The sequence below is a fragment of the Pipistrellus hanaki genome, assembly GCF_964339955.1.
Source record: "Pipistrellus hanaki genome assembly, chromosome: 2".
Taxonomy (NCBI): Eukaryota; Metazoa; Chordata; class Mammalia; order Chiroptera; family Vespertilionidae; genus Pipistrellus; species Pipistrellus hanaki.
This window is the reverse complement of record NC_140504.1, coordinates 189,855,372-189,873,832: the sequence shown is the minus strand read 5'-3', so window position 1 is coordinate 189,873,832 and position 18,461 is coordinate 189,855,372. Positions and strand designations below refer to the sequence as shown.

Genomic DNA, 18,461 nt, shown 5'->3' with positions numbered 1-18,461 from the left:
GGAAAAATATCGTTGGGTAAGGATTAATAACAACAAAAAACACAAACTATAAAAAATAATTTTAGCCAGAACCGGTTTGGCTCAGTGGATAGAGCGTCGGTCGCTGACTGAAAGGTCCCAGGTTCGATTCTGGTCAAGGGCATGTACCTTGGTTGCGGGCACATCCCCAGTAGAGGGTGTACAGGAGGCAGCTGGTCGATGTTTCTTTCTCATCGACGTTTCTAGCTCTCTATCCCTCTCCCTTCCTCTCTGTGGAAAATCAATAAGATATATTAAAAAAAATAATAATAATTTTAAAAAATACAAAGAAAGTGGTGTGGCCCCACTCCAGCCCCCCCTCTGCCCACTGTACCACATCCAAGGCCGCAGGCCCCCCTCTCATCTGAGGCCCCAGTGTACAGCGTACAGCAGTCTTCTCAAGTCCCCATGCACAGGCCCTGGTGGCCGAGCAACCACTGTCACTGGTGGTACCAGGCAGGGACAGCTGGGTTCAGGCGGATGAGAAATTCTGCAGGCTCAGACCCTGATAAGCTTCCCACACTGAGCTATGCTACCTAGTCAGGCAACCGCGCCCCTCCTGCCGCTCCTGGGCCTTAGGCCCAAAACGCAAAAAGGCTCCCCGGGTGGCAGACACTGCACGGGGCTCTTTGTGGTTCCTTCCATCCTCATGACAACCTCGGAGACAGACATTTTACAAATGAGGCCACTGTCCAAGAGGACTCAGTGAGGAAGCCGCAGAGCTAGGACCCGAGCCCACATCTGTCGGATGCTGCACCCGTGACGGCGCTAACGTGCTGACTGTGGTGTGACCATCCCACTTCTAGTGCCGGGCGGTCTCCTCCCGGAACTCACCCACCCCATCGCTGCCTCTCACATCTTACTGAGAGCAATAGCAGGTGACCGGCCGGGTTCCTAGAGCCTCTAAAGCAGCGGTCGCCAACCAGTGGTCCATGAGGTCCGAAAGGTTGGCGACCCACTGCTCTAAAGAAACATCCTAGCCAAAACCGGTTTGGTTCAGTGGATAGAGCGTCTGCCTGCGGACTGAAAGGCCCCAGGTTCTATTCTGGTCAAGGGCATGTACTTTGGTTGCGGGCACATCCCCAGTAGGGGGTGTGCAGGAGGCAGCTGATCGATGTTTCTCTCATCGATTTTTCTAACTCTCTATCCCTCTCCCTTCCTCTCTGTAAAAAATCAATAAAATATTTAAAAAAAAAAAAAAAAAAAGAAAGAAAGAAAGAAAGAAAGACAGACAGACAGACAGACAGACCCTGGCTTACACCTGGCCTGACAGGGCCTCTGACACAGGCCATGCTTTGGATTGTGCTTTGCCATTTACGAAGCATTTCGACATAGTATCATCAGCTCCGTGTATGTCTTATGACCCCCACTGTACTAGAAAGCAAAGGCCCAGAGAGGTAGACCACACAGCCAGGAAGTGGCAGTGCCAGGCTTCCAGGCGCTGAGGTGTTTGGTTTAGGGCTTCCTTTGGACCACTTTCTACCCACCTCGCCCCCTCACCCCCAAACCCCTGGGGGTGGGGTGAAAGCTCGAGCTGGCAGAGCATCTCCAACAAGCGAGGGTCAGAGGCTCAGAGGGTTGAAGGCTGTTCAGCCTTTCTTTGTCCTCTCTACATACTTCACAGGGTGGGAAGATTCCAATGGTCTCTCCTCTCTGCCCAGTCCCATCCCCCAAACCCTCCTCCCCGCCCCCTCTCCCTCCACTGAAGGGCAGTGTTCTATTCCACTCTCTGGGGTGTACTCTTGTTCACTGCTGTATTCTCAGGGCCTGAACAATGCACACACCGGCACACAGTAGGTGCTCAAGAAATAGCTGTTGAATGAATGAGTGGATACCGCTAAAACTTAAAGGGGTTACCTGTTTTCTGCAGTGAAATGCACACTAGATTAGGGAAAGGAGAACCATCTGTTGACTCCTACTCTGTGTTCTTCAGTAGTCTCTAGGCCAAGACCCTGGCTCAGGCCTGTCTGTGCTCCTGACTCCCTGTGTGAGCCAGGGCAGGGCAGAGAAGGGCACTGTGAAGGCCTACTCTGTGCCAGGCACTGGGTCAGGCTGCAGGGTGGGGTGTCCCAGGTTCTCATCCTGTTCTCCTCCCTCGCTGTGTGGTCTGGGGGGGTGGGGGTGGGGAGGGGGGGATTACCCCATCTCCCTGAGCTTCAGCTTCCTGAGCTGCAGACTCCACCCTGAAGTCAGCAGCAGCAATTCTCCCTCCTCTAACCACAGCGGCTGGCTGAGGACTCAGGCCGGCCTGTAACACTGGGGGCCGGCTTTGCTCCAGCCGGAGGGTCTGATAGGAGCTCAGAGGCTACAGGGACAAGGAAAAAGGGGGAGGGAGATGGGAAGGGGCGCCGGGGGAGCTGCGTGGGAACAGGGACGCCCAGGGACCCCAGGTGACCTTGAGCAAGTACCTTCTCCCCCTGGGACCAGAGCAGCGGCCTCACTCACCAAAGGAGGGGCTGGGGGACCGCTAAGGGCTCGGAGCTGGGAAGCAGGAGACAGCCCCAGGCTCCGCCCCGCCTCAGTTTCCCCAGCTGCCTCCCCACGTGGTTTCTAAGGGCACTTCCGGATCGGAAAGAAAACAAGCAACGGCCTGACAGCCCAGTCTCCGGGGCACTCCCGGTGCAGTGACGCCCACGAGGGGCGGGGGGTAGGGTGGGGGGGGCCGAGGGCCGATCGGAGCTCCCGCGAGGGGCCCAGGGGTGGCGGCGGGGAGGGGCCCCTTACCTGGAAGGAAGGCGGCGGTGGCGGCACGGAGGGGAAGGCGGCTCGGGCTCCTCCCGCCCGGCTCCTCCCCTGACCCGGCCCCGCCGCCCCGCGCCGGCCCGGCCCTGCCCGGTCCCGCCGCCCACCCTGCGCCCTGCACAGCCCGCCCCGCGCCGGGCCCGGCCTCCCCGCCGGGGGACGTGCGCTGGGATCGGGCCTTCCGGGCTCCAGGGGGGCCCCCTCCGGCCCCCCAGGCTTGTCCCTCCGCCACCCGCCACCCGGACAGGGGTGCCCACCCCGACAGGGTGCCCACCCGGACAGGGTGCCCACCCGGACAGGGTGCCCACCCGGACAGGGTGCCCACCCGGACAGGGTGCCGGCGTCAGGAAGTGACGGCCAAGCCCGGCGCGAACTCGGGGTGTGGGTGCAGGCCCTGCGCGAGGCGGCGCAGCCCCGCGGGGTGTCTGCAGAAAGGGCTCAGGGGTAAGGTGACCAGACGTCCCGTCCCGCGGCGTTTTTTAAAAACTTTTTTTAACACGCTGCGGGGACGCGGGGCACATTGTGAAACATCGGGACTGTCCCGCCCAAAGCAGGACGCCTGGTCACCTTAGCTTGCAGTGTTTCCCAAACTTTTGACATAGGTGTGCCCCTTCTATAATTTCCATAACGCTGAGTACCCCTCGTACTCGTGAGAACGTAGAATTAGGCACAGCTAAGCACGGTGCAGTGCATATCCCCACCAAACTCCGGTGCAACGTGTACCCCCACCGAACTCTTCCCGTGCCCCTGGGAGTATGCGTCCCACACTTTGGGAAACACTGAAGGGGAGGGCTGAGCAGTGGCTTGGATGGAAATCTTCCAAAGTAAATGATGGAAAACCAAATAGCCAGCCCCAGAAACACCCTTCCCGGGCACTCAGGCGGCCCATAGAAGCTTACGGATGTTGGAGTATCCAGGCAGTTAGCTGATTTTTCTTTCAGTTTCTCCAACACTATCTCTCCTTCAGCCTTAGGACCTTGCATGTGAGGTGCCGGCACCTGGCACTCTGCCCCCAGACCTTCCTCTTCCTGTGTCTGTTTCCAGCTTTTCACTGCGGCGTCCACTCAAGCTGGCATCTGTGAGTCTTCCCGAACCACCCAGCACGCAGTCATTGAACACAGGTTTACTGAGCACCTACTGTGTGCCAGGTACTGTTCTACAATATGTGCAGGGGAATCACATACTGGGCTTCCAGCACTGATCTATCTGACTCTGGAATTATTTTGTTTGTTTTCAGTTTGCACTTCGTTATCTGCCATCCGCACTAGAATTTAAAAGCCCAGAGAATGGGGGTCTCGGCTGCCTTGTCCTCTGCTATGTGCCCAACCCCAGGGCCTGTGCCAGGCTCTTGGTAGGTGCTCAAAGTCATTTAATGGATTCATGAATGAATCTTGTTCCTTTAGCTACCCTATGCATGCTTATCATACCCATTCTACAGGACAGGAAACTGAGGCTCAGGTCTAGGCCATGCAGAAGCCACAGAGCTAATGAGTACCAGAGCGGAAGCATGAATCATTGCAGCTACAAAGGCTGTTGCTCTTTTTGTCAGTGAAGACATCCAAGTACCTTGAATGGAAAAGGCCGCGGGTGAGGTCAGGGACCAGCTATCACTGTGGAATCCGTGAGTCATGCATGCCTTGTAGAATGCTCTGGGTCCTCCTCTGCTCATCTCCTCACTGGCCAATCAAGACCAAGAATTGCTCTGCCTTCCTGCAGGTCAACTGGGTCAGTAGTGTGTCTGGGTCAGGAAGTTGTGTCTGAGCATGTGGGCCTTGTCAAAATAGGACACGAGTGACCCTATGGCAGTGATGCCAACAGAAAGCCTCCAGCCAGCCCTTCTCGCAGTGTCTGGAGGCCCCTTCCAGCCAGATTGGCTTTGTGGAACCAGGCACCGTCTGCACAATGTCTTGGCGTTGCCCTGTCTCTAATTCGATTTGAGGTCCTGTATTGAACACTCTTGACTTTGGACATTGGATCCAGTTACAGCATACAGCCATGCCCACTGCCCACCTGGCACCCCACTCACCCCCACCACACAGCACAGAGGATCTGATCCATACCAGGCCTCTGGTCTGCCACTTGCCCTGTGCAGCCCGCCCCGAGGGCGCCTGGTGGACATTCGTCTGGAGCAGGGCCTTTCGGGAAGGTCTATCCCTCTCGTGTATGCCTTTGGAATGTTTGAGGTTTGGTGTTGGGCTTTGAAAATGTCACTCTCCTCACCTGGAAAAGGAGGGTCACTCAGCCCCTCACAAGGGATATACAGCTGAAGGGCTCTGAGTGGTGTCTGACACTCAGGACACACGCAATAAAAATTAGCTGCTATTGTTCTTGGCAAAAGATACTTGTTTTAAGATATCTCCTATCAACTCCTCCCAAAGGAATGTTGAGGGGGTTGTGCTGGAGGGAGAAGCCTTTTCCTAGCCACGAAGGAAACCACCCAGAATTCATTGAGTAGCGGGTGAGGTTGTAGGCATTGCAGACACAGCAGGGGGAAGGCTAATGCTTGGGCCAAAACTGACAGATTTAGTAAACAAAACAAACAAAACAGGATACACAACAAACAAATACGAGTATGTCTTAATATTGTATGTCTTTTAGTAGGAGTATGTCTTAATATTGCCAAGGACATGGTTATACTAAAATAAATTGTTCATTGTGCATCTGAAATGTACATGTAACAGTTATTCTGTATTTTAGCTAGCACCCCTACTTGGACCCCTCCCCCAGAGGTTCTGACTGTGCTGGTCTGGGTTGGGCCAGGCATAGGTATTGCTCACACGTTCACCAGGCATTCTCCTGTGTGCCCAGTGTCAGGGACCACTGATGAGGGCCTGTCTGCATGAGATGGTCAATAGTGGAGGGTTTGGGGCCGTGATGTGACGTGGCCTCATCTTTCAAAAGGATCTCACTGGTTCTTTGTGGAGGTCAGAGGGATAAGTGTAGACACAGGTAACCAGTTAGGAAGCTGTTGGAATCGTCCAGGCCAGGAAGAGTCTGGATTTGTTGAGTGCCTACAATGGGCTAAGCACAATAAAAGCATATAATGGAGACATAGGTTCTTGGGTTCTGCCCAGACCCACCCAGTGTAGAATTTCTTGGGGGTCTGGAAGCCTAGGAATTTATACTTTTAACAAGTTTCTCTGGGAAAAGGAAAAGAAACAATAACAACAACAAGTTCCCTTGGTGAGTCCAGTGGATAATCAGACTTGGAGCAATTAAACGATTGGATTCTATTGTCTCAGGAATTACAGAAATAACCACGAATACTGGTTATTCGTGGTTAGCATTACCCTTGTGGCTGGCTCTGCATGCTTTTCACACAGACTTCATATCATTTAATCCTCTGTACTTTATACGATTATTAGTCCCATTTCACAGAGGAAGGAAGCAACTGAGCCTCAGAGAGGTTATATAACTGGCCAGGGTCACTGAGCTGTAAGATATCAGAGCCAGGATTGGATCCCAGATCCGGCTGATTCTACTAAGTCTATGTTTCATAGGCTTAAACATCAATACAGGCTCAGAGATCTTTATATGAGTTGTACAATAAATAAAGGATCCCCAGCAGGGAATGGCTCCTTTGCCCCATAGATGGCCATCTTCCCAGGACATAGGTGGGGCCTGGCCCGGCCTGGGATTTTGAATGCCTGGGTGATGTCACCAGAGGCACCCCACATCCCTTCCCACAGGGCATCGTTATGAGGCCGTCAGGATGAACTTGAGACCGAGTGACTCAGAAGATGGTTTATGGTCACTTCTTTCCTAAATGACGCGCAGAATAGACAGGGCTCCGGTGGGGAGGGACTGGACACACCTTTAGAGGAAGGTCAAGGCACTGATGGTTTGTGGTTACCATGGATACCATCCTTGCTGAGCAATCTCTTGTTTATGTTTCCAAGGAACTTAACGTCTTCTTGTTAATTGGACCATCAGCTGGAATTAGCTATGTGGCAGGGAGTCTGAGGTCAAAGCCATTTGGGTTAATATTTTCCCCCCATTGTTCTTGTCTGTTAGGAGATTAGGACATGTCTTATTTATCCTCTTGTGTTCTTGTCCTGAGATTTGCAAATATTAAGACTGTCCTGTTCCTACTCACAGAGTCTGTGCCAGGAGACGGAAGTGGAGAGAAACAGTCTTAAGGAAGGCCCAGGTCTTAGTGTCACCATTGCCAAGGCCCAGCAGCAACCTGTCTTTGTGCCCCAGCTCCCTGGCTTGTGGCAGCTTGTTTGGGCTTTGGAAGGGCTGCAGGTCATGGGGGAATTTTTTTTTTAGAAACCAGGGGCTTAGACAGCTCCTGTATTGGTTTAGGAATATTGATTGCAAGCAACAGAAACGGATTCTGGCTAGCTAAAGAAAAATAATCATTGTAGAGAAGAAACCTGAGTGTTCACTGAATCAACCAGTGGCTCAAGGGCCAGAGCTGCGGAGCCCATTTGGTCTGCTGCTGCTGCTGCTGCCACTTTCAAACTTGCATTCTTCCATCACTATCTCCCCTTCCCCCCACCCTATTCATTACTAGCCTCAAGTTCTGGGAAAGATCATGTGACCTATATCATATGACCACCTCAGGAGAAATAGGAGGTGGGTAGTAGAAGGACCAAGTAGAAGGACCAGTTGGTGAAGTGGGAGAACCCTTCAATAAGATTAACCAGAGAGCAGTTATCTTAGAAAGGGAGAAGGGGGAGTAGGGTAAGTGGAGGGAGGTGGTTGAATATAAGACAAAGGAAAGAAGAGAAGACAAATGTCCACTACAGCTTTGTCCTCTTTGAGCAAACTAGCTCTTAAGGTGGGCATTCAAGCGTCCTGAAGGACAAGCTTGCCGGCCTCTCAATGCTGGCTGGCTGCAGACGGAAGCAGTGTGGAGCAGTGGGAAGTGCAGAGATAGCTTTGGGGTCAGTGAGTTCAAATTCTGGTACCTCCCTCACTCGCTTGTGACCTTGGTCAAGTAAGTGCCTTAATGCCCTGGGTTTTAATTTGTGAAATGGGGTGGCAATAGTAATTCTCATATGGCTGTTGCATAGATTAAAGATACATTAGGAATTGTGGATTGCGATTTTAACTCCATCTCTGATAGAATGGGCACTTTTTGTGTGTGGAGGAATATCAGAGCTTCTATGAACTTCGGTTTCCCACCCGCAAAATGGGAGAAGTAAGATCTAACTTGGAAAAATAAATAAATACATCTAACTTGGGAGTCCAGCAGACTTAATTATCAGCCTGACATGGCCACACATGCGCTACAAGACTCTGCGCAAGTTCTTTAGCTTTAACTTGAAATAATCCAGCGAAGGGGCATGGTGCAAGCACAGGCACAGGAGAGGTCCTCTATTGGTGTCCTTGTATGGCAGGTGTCACAACACCTTCTTTCTTTCTTTCTTTTTTTTTTTTTAAAATATATTTTATTTATTTTTTACAGAAAGGAAGGGAGAGGGATAGAGAGCTAGAAACATCGATGAGAAAGAAACATCGGCCAGCTGCCTCCTGCACCCCTCCCCCCCCCCACCGGGGATGTACCTACAACCAATGTACATGCCCTTGACCGGAATCGAACCTGGGACCCTTAGGTGTGGGCAGGGTGGGCTCCTGCTGCGAACTCTGTGCGGAAATCCACTCCAGGCCTCTCTCCTGGCTCCTGCTGGCTTGCTGGCCACTGTTGGCTTCCTGTGGCTTCTCCTCACCACCCTGGCCTCCGCCTTTATTGTCACATGGCGTACTCCCCGTGTGCCTTCACATTGTCCCCCTTCTGTGTGTCTGCCTCAGGGTCCAAATGTCCCCTATTTATAAGGACGCCAGTCATATTGTTTTAGGGCCCATCCTTGACTTCATTTTAACTTGATTATCATCCCTGTAAAAACCCTGTTTCCAAACGAGATCACATTCTGGGTGGTGGGGTTAGGGCCTCAACCTAGCTTTTTGGGGGGGAGGGGGACACAATTCAACCCATGGCAGGCGCTTTGCATGTGTTAGTTTTCCTTCCTCATCAAAGTGCCCCATCAAACAAGATGAAATACTCTGATCACTGCTTGGAACAGAGCAGACGCTCAATCAATATTTGTTGAACACGTTAATGCATGGATGGGCCGAAGATCTCATGGTGTTCTGAATTGTTCACAGTTCTCTACTGACCCAGTAAATAGTCCTCCTTTGAAAAGAGGGATCTCAAGATCTTTTGACGAGAATACAAAGTTCAGACGAATGGCTCCAGGCAGTTTCCGGAGCGGAGATCTGATAGCCCTTTGAATGTGCTCCATGCTGTTCCCACAGTCTGAGAAATTGCAGGAAGGTCTTTCATTCTGGAAAGGCTTGCCTTTGCCACAAAGAGCGAATTGCTCTGGCAAAGGCTGAAACACTTCCTGCAGTCATTTGCAAAGAGGTTCCCACCACGAACAGGTGCTGGAGGGTGAGGTGAGAACATGGCGGTGGGTAATGGGGCAGGAAGGCTCCCACAGCCTCAGCCCCAGACACCCAGGAAGTCAGGAAGCTATAACCAAGTTGGGGAATGCCAACTCTTCTGAATTCTTTACCCTTCAGGCCAGGGGCCCACATATCTTGAGGGCTTACGATGTGCCGGAAATGTTCCGTTTGATACGCCAAAGTGACTCCAAGTCTACATTCTGGAGCTGGGCTTCTGCAGTCTACTCTTGGCCCACCACTGCATCGCTGTGTGATCTCCAGCAAGTTGCTTAACTTCTCTGTGTCTCAGTATCCCTGTTTGTAACTTGGGGGTAATCATAGTATCTACCTTATAGCAGAGGTAACTTAACACATGCAATATACCACCCACAATGCATTAGAATCATGCTAGCCATGATTGTTTTTCTTATATTTTGCTGAGGACATGGCTGCTGCTGAGGCTGGTCATGGGGAGGTGAATTCTAGTGGCCAGGTTTTAATAAGATCGAATAAAATAAGAGGAGTCTGATCTCATCTTGTTAGAACTCGACCCCCTCTCTCTCCTTGTTTTTTCATTTCTCTGCTTTACCTCCATTTGATCTTGAATGCTCACCAAGGGTTATTTCGTTAATTCCTCCAGCAACCCTATGACATGGGGACTGTAAACTCTGTCTCCTGGGTAAGGAACCTGAGACTCAGACAGGTAAGGTGGCTTGTAAGTGGTGAAGCTGGAATTCAAGGCAGGTGTGTTTGACTGCAAGGCCACAGATTGGGAGATGGTTCTAATGGGGATGAAATTTGCCCAACCCTTCCTCCCCGCAATTCTTCATCCTTTGGACCTCCCCTTAGGATCTAAGCACAAAGTTCTCCACCAGATCGCCTGCCCTGGACAACGTTTCCACTTTGGATTGGCTTCTCTATCCCATCATCAAAGCCAGCCCCCTGAACAGGCCCCAAGGCACCCATTTACCCCAGGGGCCAAGGATTTATGACAAAGGCCACCCATTAGGACAGAGGGTTCTCCTCTGGGAGCGCTTTGAATCATCATGGAGACTCTGGAGGTGAGGCCTGTCCTTCCCAACCTCACAGGTGAGCAAGCTGAGGCTCAGAGAAGTTCTGTAACTGGCCCCATGCTGGGTCAGAACTTAGCTTTGAACCTTGGCCTGCCTCCCTGGTTTCTTCCACTCACACCCTTTTTCCACACTGCCTATTTCCTCTGCTCCCCTGCAGGGCAGCCTGGCCTGATACTGGCCGATGGGCTCCCTGTCCCCATACCGCAGGGGCCAGGAGGTCTTTGGGACCAGCTGGGCTTCCGGGGGAGTGGAGACAGCAGTGTCAGGGCATCTTTTCTCAGGGGGAGGGAGGGTACACTGGTTGGGGACCATGTGACAACAGAGCTCCCTGCAGGGGAGGCTGGGACTGGGTGGTAAAAGTCTGTAGGAAAGCCATCTCGTTTGTATCTTTCTCTTTAGCAGAGTTGACAGGTTCTAGAATTCTCTGTCCTCTCTTGAGTGCCTAGCCATTGGAATTTGGAGGCTCCTGAGCTTTGTCTTCTACTCTCCCTTGCAAACCCAAGTGGCCACTAGCTTCCTGGTTGTTTTGGAACTGCATGATGGAGCAGAAAGAGCTCTGAAAGTCGCCCCCTGTGCAGCCCGAGGCAGATGAATTTACCTCTCTGATCCTCAGTCTCCTCATCGGCAAATGATTTCTACTTGCACAGGTTATCATGGAGATTCAGCTAGATAAAGCACATAAAGCAGTTTGGCAGGGCTTGGCACATAGTACGCACTCAATAAACATGCACCCACCATTATGATGGTAGAAATGGTGCTGTCATTAACAACAGAAATCTTGGGGAAGATTTTCTTGGTGGTGGAGTGTCCAAGAACTAGATGGAATTGGAATGGTGGTGAGAAGAGAGAGAATGTTCTTTGCCTACCCTACTGGCACCCATCCCAAAGCCCACATGCCCGAGGCCAGCTCAGGAAATGACAAACAATTTTTGTCACTAACTCCCCCTGGGGAGACAGGGTATTCTTTTCTTCTACCAAAGGATTTTTCCATTGATTTTTAGAGAGAGTGGAAGAGAGAGGGAAAGAGAAATATCAATGTGAGAGAAACACATTGATTGGTTGCCTCCTGCATGAGCCCTGACCAGGGCCCAGGTCGGGGAGGAGCCTGCAACTGAGGTACGTGACCTTGACTGGAATTGAACCTGGGACCCTTCAGTCCATAGGCCGATGCTCTATCCACTGAGCAAAACCGGCTAGGGCGAGACAGGGTTCCCCTTGGCCTTGGCTTAACGGTGTGGGCAACACGTGCCCGCATCCACTCACACATTCTCTCCCAGCACCAGGAGCCCAAAAAGCCAAGAGCGTGGGTGTCACTGAGTTACCCTGGAAGGACCGTATAAGAGAAAAATAGAGGCACCCCGATTTAAGAACAGTTGATTGCACCCACACTTGTATCTTGACCTTTCTCTGCACAAGGCCACAGGAGATGTGGCCAATGCAAGTCCATTTCTTGGGGGCTGGGCAGTGCCCTCAGCTGCTGGGCTGCAGGGGTGTTAGGGATATTCCAGTCTACCAGCTCATTTCGGGGAAAGGGAAGCTCTGAGAAGCAGGACCCTGTTCACCAGCACGGGGTCCACCCCTGCGCTCCGGTGGCAGAGTTCTCACCTCCCTCCCGACAAAGGTACTGTCAGCCGTAGCGAGTCTCAGGGCAGGACAACAGATTGTGCTTGGGGAGCCTGTCTGAGGTCTCAAGTCTGCTTTCCTATGACGGCCTTTGGAAGGAAATAGCATGTCATCGCTCACCCTCCGCTCCCCTGCACCCCACGGGTCTCCCCGGCCGAGGCTTGACCTGGGTGACCGTGGAAGGTCATTCCTCCGTGCTACGGAGCTGCAATGACCAAGAAAAAACACAAAAGCCTTTCAGATGACTGCGGTTCTCGGGGTGAGGCGGGAAAGGAGGGGTTACTGGAGAGAGGACCGTTGCATTTACGAGGCCTCTTTAAGACGAACGCTCAAGTAGGAAGGGAGATGCAATAGTAAAGAAAGAAGCACTCACAATTTCCAGTTCTGGAGTGCCGGGCAGGTGGGCAGCGGGGCCAGCATGGGGGAAGCCCTTGCAACTCGGAGATTCTCCGTTAAGTCAGGGGGCCGGAAAACACGGACCTGGGAATTTCCAGACACACCCGCTCTCCCTTCCCCTCCCAGCTCTGCCAACTAAATGTGGGGGCTCCTGCTGGCGTCAGGAATACCACTTATCCATACAGGTTCTCTCCCTCCATTCTTGTGGGGAAGGGTGGTGTGGCGATACGATGCAAGACCCAAACTGCCAGCACCTTTGGCAAGGTGGGGTGGGCATGAGACGGGCAGCGTGGGTGGGGACTCAGGAGGACGTCCCATGAGTTCTGACTTCCCAGGAGGGAAAATGTGTAGCAGCCAGGAATATGAACAAACGACCCCGCACACAAAAACCCAGCCCCAAACCGAGCCGTGAAATAAAACCAGCTGCATACATTACAAAAACGGTAAAAGCGGCGTTCTGGTTCTATTTGTCCTTCAACACGTTCATATGGCACTACTTTCCTCAAGGTATAGGAAGGAAAACCCGGAGCCCTGAGTCAGAGGGACAGGAGGCCCCCATGCAGGGTTCAAGTCATTTGTGTCTCCTCTTCACCCCGAACAGCTCAGCCATGCCATCCCCGGGGCAGGCATAGGTCTGTCGTCCAAGTTCCGGACCCGAGACAGCATCTGGCTTTATTGCAAGTCTGGCCGGCATTCCGTCTCCTGAGGGAGCATCCTTCCTTCACGGCCCCTTACCCCGTTCCCTGTGAGAATACGGGGGCTGCAGAGGCACAAGGCGCTGTGGGTGCCTGGACGGGGCGCACGCAGGCCACGGAGGAGACCTCGCTGTGTTTCTGCTCCCCGCAGAAGAGGGTCCTGGGGGCCTGCCGGCCACGGCCCCGGCTGCGGGGGTGACAGCAGAAGAGGGAGGCCACCAGCAGGGCCAGCGCGATGATGAAGGTGAGCGTCCACTGCATGAGGCCGGGGTAGATGAAGGGCAGGATGAGGACGATGAGCAGGGCCAGCAGGAGCAGGTGTGCCACCAGGCGCCGGGCTGCCACGCGGTTGGCACTGGCCACGTCCTGCCCATCCCCTCCGGCCAAGCCGGGGTGCCCTGCTGTCAAGGCAGCGGCGGCGGCGGAGGCGGGAGTCACCAGCTTCTGAGGACAGAGCCACACTTCTGGGCACGGCCGGGCCAGCCGGCCCACCAGGGCCTCCTGGTCACGCAGGCTGCAGATGAGGCCCCCGGGGACGGCGGTGGCCTTGCGGCACAGCGGGCAGGTGACAGACCAGCTGTCGTTCTGCGGGCACAGCAGGAGCTTCAGGCAGACGGCACAGAAGGAGTGCTGGCAGCCCAGCAGCTTGGGGCGTCGGGCGCAGCTGTAGGGCTCCCGGCACACCAGGCACTCCAGGTCGGGGCCCACAGAGCCACGGTGCCCCCCAGCGGGGCCCGTGGTGGTGGTTCCTGCCGAGATGGGCTGGGGCTGGTGGGCGGCTGGCTGCTGGGGGGCCTTGGGGCAGGCCATTCTGGGCAGGGGGGCCGGCGGGACGGGGCAGCTCAGGGCCTGGGCATGGACCAGGCGCTGCGGGGACCTAGTCTGACCTCAGACGGTGGGTCAGCCTCCTGGTCCTTCTGCGAGGTGCCTGGTGACAGCAGCCGTCTGGCCCCCGCTCTCCAGGACTGCCCTGCTTGCCTCTGGGCTTGTGTTGCTCCTTCGATTATTATTATTTCTTTCCTGGGGTTAATCAGTAACCAGCAGGCTGGAGACTTTGAATTGCCTGATGGAAGGGCCAAAGTGGACAGGACCTATTAGTGAATCAGAACCGCCCAGTTGGGGCCAGGTGCCTCGGGGCTGGTGAGCTTCAGGATGCGTTAGAATTCCCACCACCACCACCACCACCACCACCACCAGGCCAACCCTGGAGCCTTTAAAAAAAAAAAAAAAAAAAAAAAAAAAAAAAAAATATATATATATATATATATATATATATATATATATATATATATATATATTTCATAGAGAGGAAGGGAGAGAGAGTTAGAAACATCGATGAGAGAAAAACATCCATCAGCTGTCTCCTACTGGGGATGTGCCCACAACCAAGGTACATGCCCTTGGCCGGAATCGAACCCGGGACCCTTCAGTCCGCAGGCCGATGCTCTATCCACTGAGCCAAACCGGTCAGGGCCCCCTGGAGCCTTTGAACAGGCAGATCTCTAGCCCTGAAACCCAGAGACAGACCCAGCAGGTCTGGAGGGGATCCGAGAATTTACAGTTAAACATTGCCGTCCAACCCAGGGGGACGAGGGCCCCACTTTCAGAAGCGCTGCCACAGGCGGTCTCAGACTCACCCTGTGGGTGTCAGGATCCGTGGGGATAAATGTCTGTCTGTGCTTTGAACACATTTACGAGCAGGTGGCCCATGAGAAAGAGAGAGGGAAAGTGTTCAGAGAAGGTTGGGGAGGAAAGCCCAGCCAAACAGTGGATTTACAGTTACTGCTTCCTGAGCATCTCGGTGTTCTGCTGTGCTCTTCGCACACCTAACTGCTGGGCACATCACATGGCACAGAACAGCTGCCATTTATCTGGCCGACTCTGAGGAAGCCCGCTGCCAGGGGTCCTGTCTTAGCCTCTGGCCCAGAGCGGAAAGGAGACACTGGGGGCCTGGCAGCGGAGGCGGCCCGGGGTCAGGGCAGGCCTGCTGGCTGCCTGCCAAGGGGCCTTCCACGGGGCAGGAATCTATTAGCGTCCAAGGTCGGGTTCCCAGCCTCTTGTGGCGGGGAACCCAATCTCATCAGTTTGTGTGTGGGCAATAAGCTTCCAGGAAGGTGACTCAAGTTAGCAGGACTCCGTGGGACCGCGAGACGGGCAGCATGGCAGTTAAGGAAACATAATCCCTTTTCCTGGCCCTGAGCGTCAGAGGGCGGGCGGGGTGGCGAGTCCACTCCCTCAGACAGCTACCCTGCTCACCTGTGGAGAGCCACGCAGAATCCAGCGCTTCTGATCCAGCTCTTCCCCACCCCAAGGGGCAGGCAGTGCCCTCTGGCTTCACCCTCCCCTGGACCCTCTGTCACTGAAATCTAATCTCTCTTCCCCTCTCCCCTTCCCCCTCCCCGCCGCTGACCATGGCAGCTCTTCTCCTTAGTCTTCAGTTTGACTGTCAGTTACTTCTTTCCATTCTGTTTCCTCCCAGATCAAGATGAAGGGGATCTCGGACGGAGCACTGGGCATCTGTTTTGCGCCCATGCCAAACATCCGTCTTTCCTTCTACGGTGGCCCGTGTTCCCTTTGGGCAAACACTGCTCCCAGGTCATTCTGTGTGGCTCCCAGTTCTGTGGAAGCGGGAGGTGAGGGGAGTCAGGGAAGACCAATCAGCTTTTTCCGTCCTGCTGGCTACAGCCATTGGTTCAGACGTAGGTATCTGATCTAAGCCGAGCCAATAAGATTCAAGTCTGGGACTTGTGTTGAGACTACTGAGAAATTTCTCTGCTTGATTTCCAAACTAAGGAATGGAACTCTGGAGCTGCCAGGACCACTGCATGCAAAGAAACTGCCTAAGAGTAAGGTCTCACACACACACGCGCGCGCACACACACACACACACACACACACACTAATCCTTTATAATAAAACCCTAATATGCAAATCGACCGAACCACAGAATGACCAGTAGCTATGACAAGCACTGACCATCAGGGGGCAGATGCTCAATGCAGGAGCTGCCCCCTGGTGGTCAGTGCACTCCCCCAGGGGGCGCACCCACTCAGTCAGAAGTTGGGCTCATTGCTGGTGAGTGCAGTAGCAGTGGTGGGAGCCTTTCCTGCCTCTGCAGCAGCATTAAGGACCCCTTGGGGGATGTCGAACTGCGAGAGGGCACAGGTTAAGCTGAGGGACCCTTCCCCCCGCTTGCCCCCAGTGCATGAATGTCGTGCACCAGGCCTCTAATAATAATAATAAAAATAGAGAAGAGTCAGAAAAGGGTTGATGACATTGAATGCCTGGATCCAGCCATGCCTGAAGTCATAGCTTTATCTTTGGCTTTTCCCCGTTATATTAACTTCTAAAATCCACCCCAATATTTATTCTAGAGCCAGAACCAAGGGAAATTGTAACACAGCAGTAGATGAAGAAGCCTTTATTTGGTGTCTGACACAGGGTCAAACATCAACCAGACAACCAGCCTGCACGTGGCCAAGAGTGAGCCAGTGCCCATGTGTCTCTAGGCTAAAAGACACTATTTCTCTTCTCTGCTTTGACTGGTACTTTATAATGCTCCTTTCTGTTTGCCAAGCCCTGGGAAAATCTGGGGATAGGAAGAGAAAATATTTGTGGAGCTGCATTCGTTTATATTGAGAAATAGACATTCCAGTGGAAAATATGGTGAAGTCAGCGTGGCCAGTGCCCCCTCTTCCGCTAGCCAGCTCTATTGGAAGCCCAATAATCAGGAAGATCGCTAAGTGAGGTTGAAATCAGACCAAGGGCAGTTCCGTGGGGTTAGTGTCTAAAGAATGACCATGTTGGGAAAAGACAATGAAGAAAACACATGGATTATAACCACCCAAATATTACAGAAATACATTAAGTGGAAGGTGAACGTCTCTTTGAGAAAGTTCCATGCCTTCCGTTGCCCCATCCTGCCACCTTGTCCCTGCCAGGTGCCTTGGCTTAACTGGCTTTGGAGTTGGACATCCAGCTCCTGTCGCTTTACTAGTGACCTTGGGTGAGTCATTTCCACTTCACTGAGGCTCAGTTTTTTAAGTTTGATTACATGGAGACAAACACACTGAAGGGATTGTGGGAGATGACTTAACCTTGAACCTCCATCCAGACCTGCTCACCGGAGGCTCAGTAATTTATACACCTGGCTTTGTAAGTGACCGCAATGTAATTGATCCTTTCAGGAGCACTAGACAAGACACTTTGGTGATCTGTTCTACCAATACTTTTTTTTTAATTAAAAAAATTAAATGTATCTTTATTGTTGAAAGTAATACAGATGTTTCCCTTTTTCTCCATTGACCCTCCAACCCCCAACCCCCAGTGCTCCTTAAAGAGCAGTGAATGTGGGCAGGATCTGGAGCACAGCCTGGAGCAGGTCTGACCCCGGGGAAGTACACCGTGTCTCCTGAGCCTTAAAATGTTGAATTCATTTAGATTTCTCCTTCTTGTCTGTGCTGTATTTGTGCTTGCTGTAACATTATAATTAAAAAACTCAGAGTCCGATCCAAATCTCCAAATAAAATATGTTTGTTTGTTTTTAATTGCTGTACAAATATGAACTCCTTAATTCTCAGTAAATTTTCCCCCCTCTTTGAAATGCAATTTCTTTCATCCTGTGACTTCAAATACTCCAGGGGTTAGAGGAGGAGTTTGAGAAGCTCAGTCTCAAGCTGGGTTAGAATTTCACACCCGGCTACAAGTGGGGAAATCGGAGCCCGGTTGGACCACTCTGAAAGCCTGCTGTGCTGGTAACCACAGCCCCACGCCTTCCAACGGACACTTTTGACCTGCGTTGTAGGCTCTGCATCAAGTTCCTTGGGAACGGAGTGAGGGAGCGGCACTATCCAGAGGTCAAACTGTCAGATCATGCCTGGTGTTTGATCTTGACCAACCCACTCTCACTCCACACTCCAGTAGCTGCCGAGAGCCCTGTCCCAGCCAAATGCCCAGCACCCAAGCCTTATTCTAGAGTTCCGACCTCTGTGCTCCTGAGGCTACACCTCCATCCCTCTCACAGCATCTGTGTGTCTGAGGTTGGATTGGTGGGGGAGACAGAGGAAGGGGATTAGGAACCAAACTGACGACAGGACAATAAAGATTAAGCATGGTGAAATGATGCAAAGAGAAAGTGCCCTATGTACCAATTGTAGGAAGTTGGAAACTGCACTTGTTTTCTTTTTCTGCTTCTAAGAATAATTATGTTTTAAAAAACCATGCTTAATGTAAAAAAAATAAAAAGGTAATTACTGATGATCATAAAGAGAAAGGCATCAGTAATCAGCAACCTCACAGCCCATAGAGAACCAGTTCTAATTCTGATATGTGCCTTTAGACTTCTTTCATTGCATACTTGAACCAAAACCCTCTCTTTCATTAAAACTGGACTCTGCTATTTATATTTTGGCAAAGTGTATTTTACTTAATAGCTTATCTTACATCTCTTTTGCATATTAATAAATACATTTCAACTCATTCGTGAAGGTTGTTCTATCATCTGAACATAGCATACTTTGTC

General features: G+C 52.3%; 2 protein-coding genes across 3 annotated transcripts in view; both read right to left on the bottom strand.

Moving 5' to 3' along the window:
• Positions 1-2,817, bottom strand: part of TMCO4 (transmembrane and coiled-coil domains 4) — a 63,398-nt gene extending 60,581 nt beyond the window's left edge. For both annotated transcript variants that reach the window (XM_084875245.1, XM_084875246.1), the window contains exon 1: positions 2,743-2,817. The gene's annotated coding sequence lies outside the window, so the exon portion shown is untranslated. The remainder of the gene's footprint in view (positions 1-2,742) is intronic.
• Positions 2,818-12,976: 10,159 nt separating this feature from the next.
• Positions 12,977-13,750, bottom strand: RNF186 (ring finger protein 186; the record flags this gene model as incomplete). Its single annotated transcript, XM_084871321.1, has 1 exon — positions 12,977-13,750. The coding sequence occupies one exon, from the start codon at positions 13,748-13,750 to the stop codon at positions 12,977-12,979; it is 774 nt and encodes a 257-aa protein (XP_084727447.1).
• Between the last annotated feature and the right edge of the window lie 4,711 nt (positions 13,751-18,461).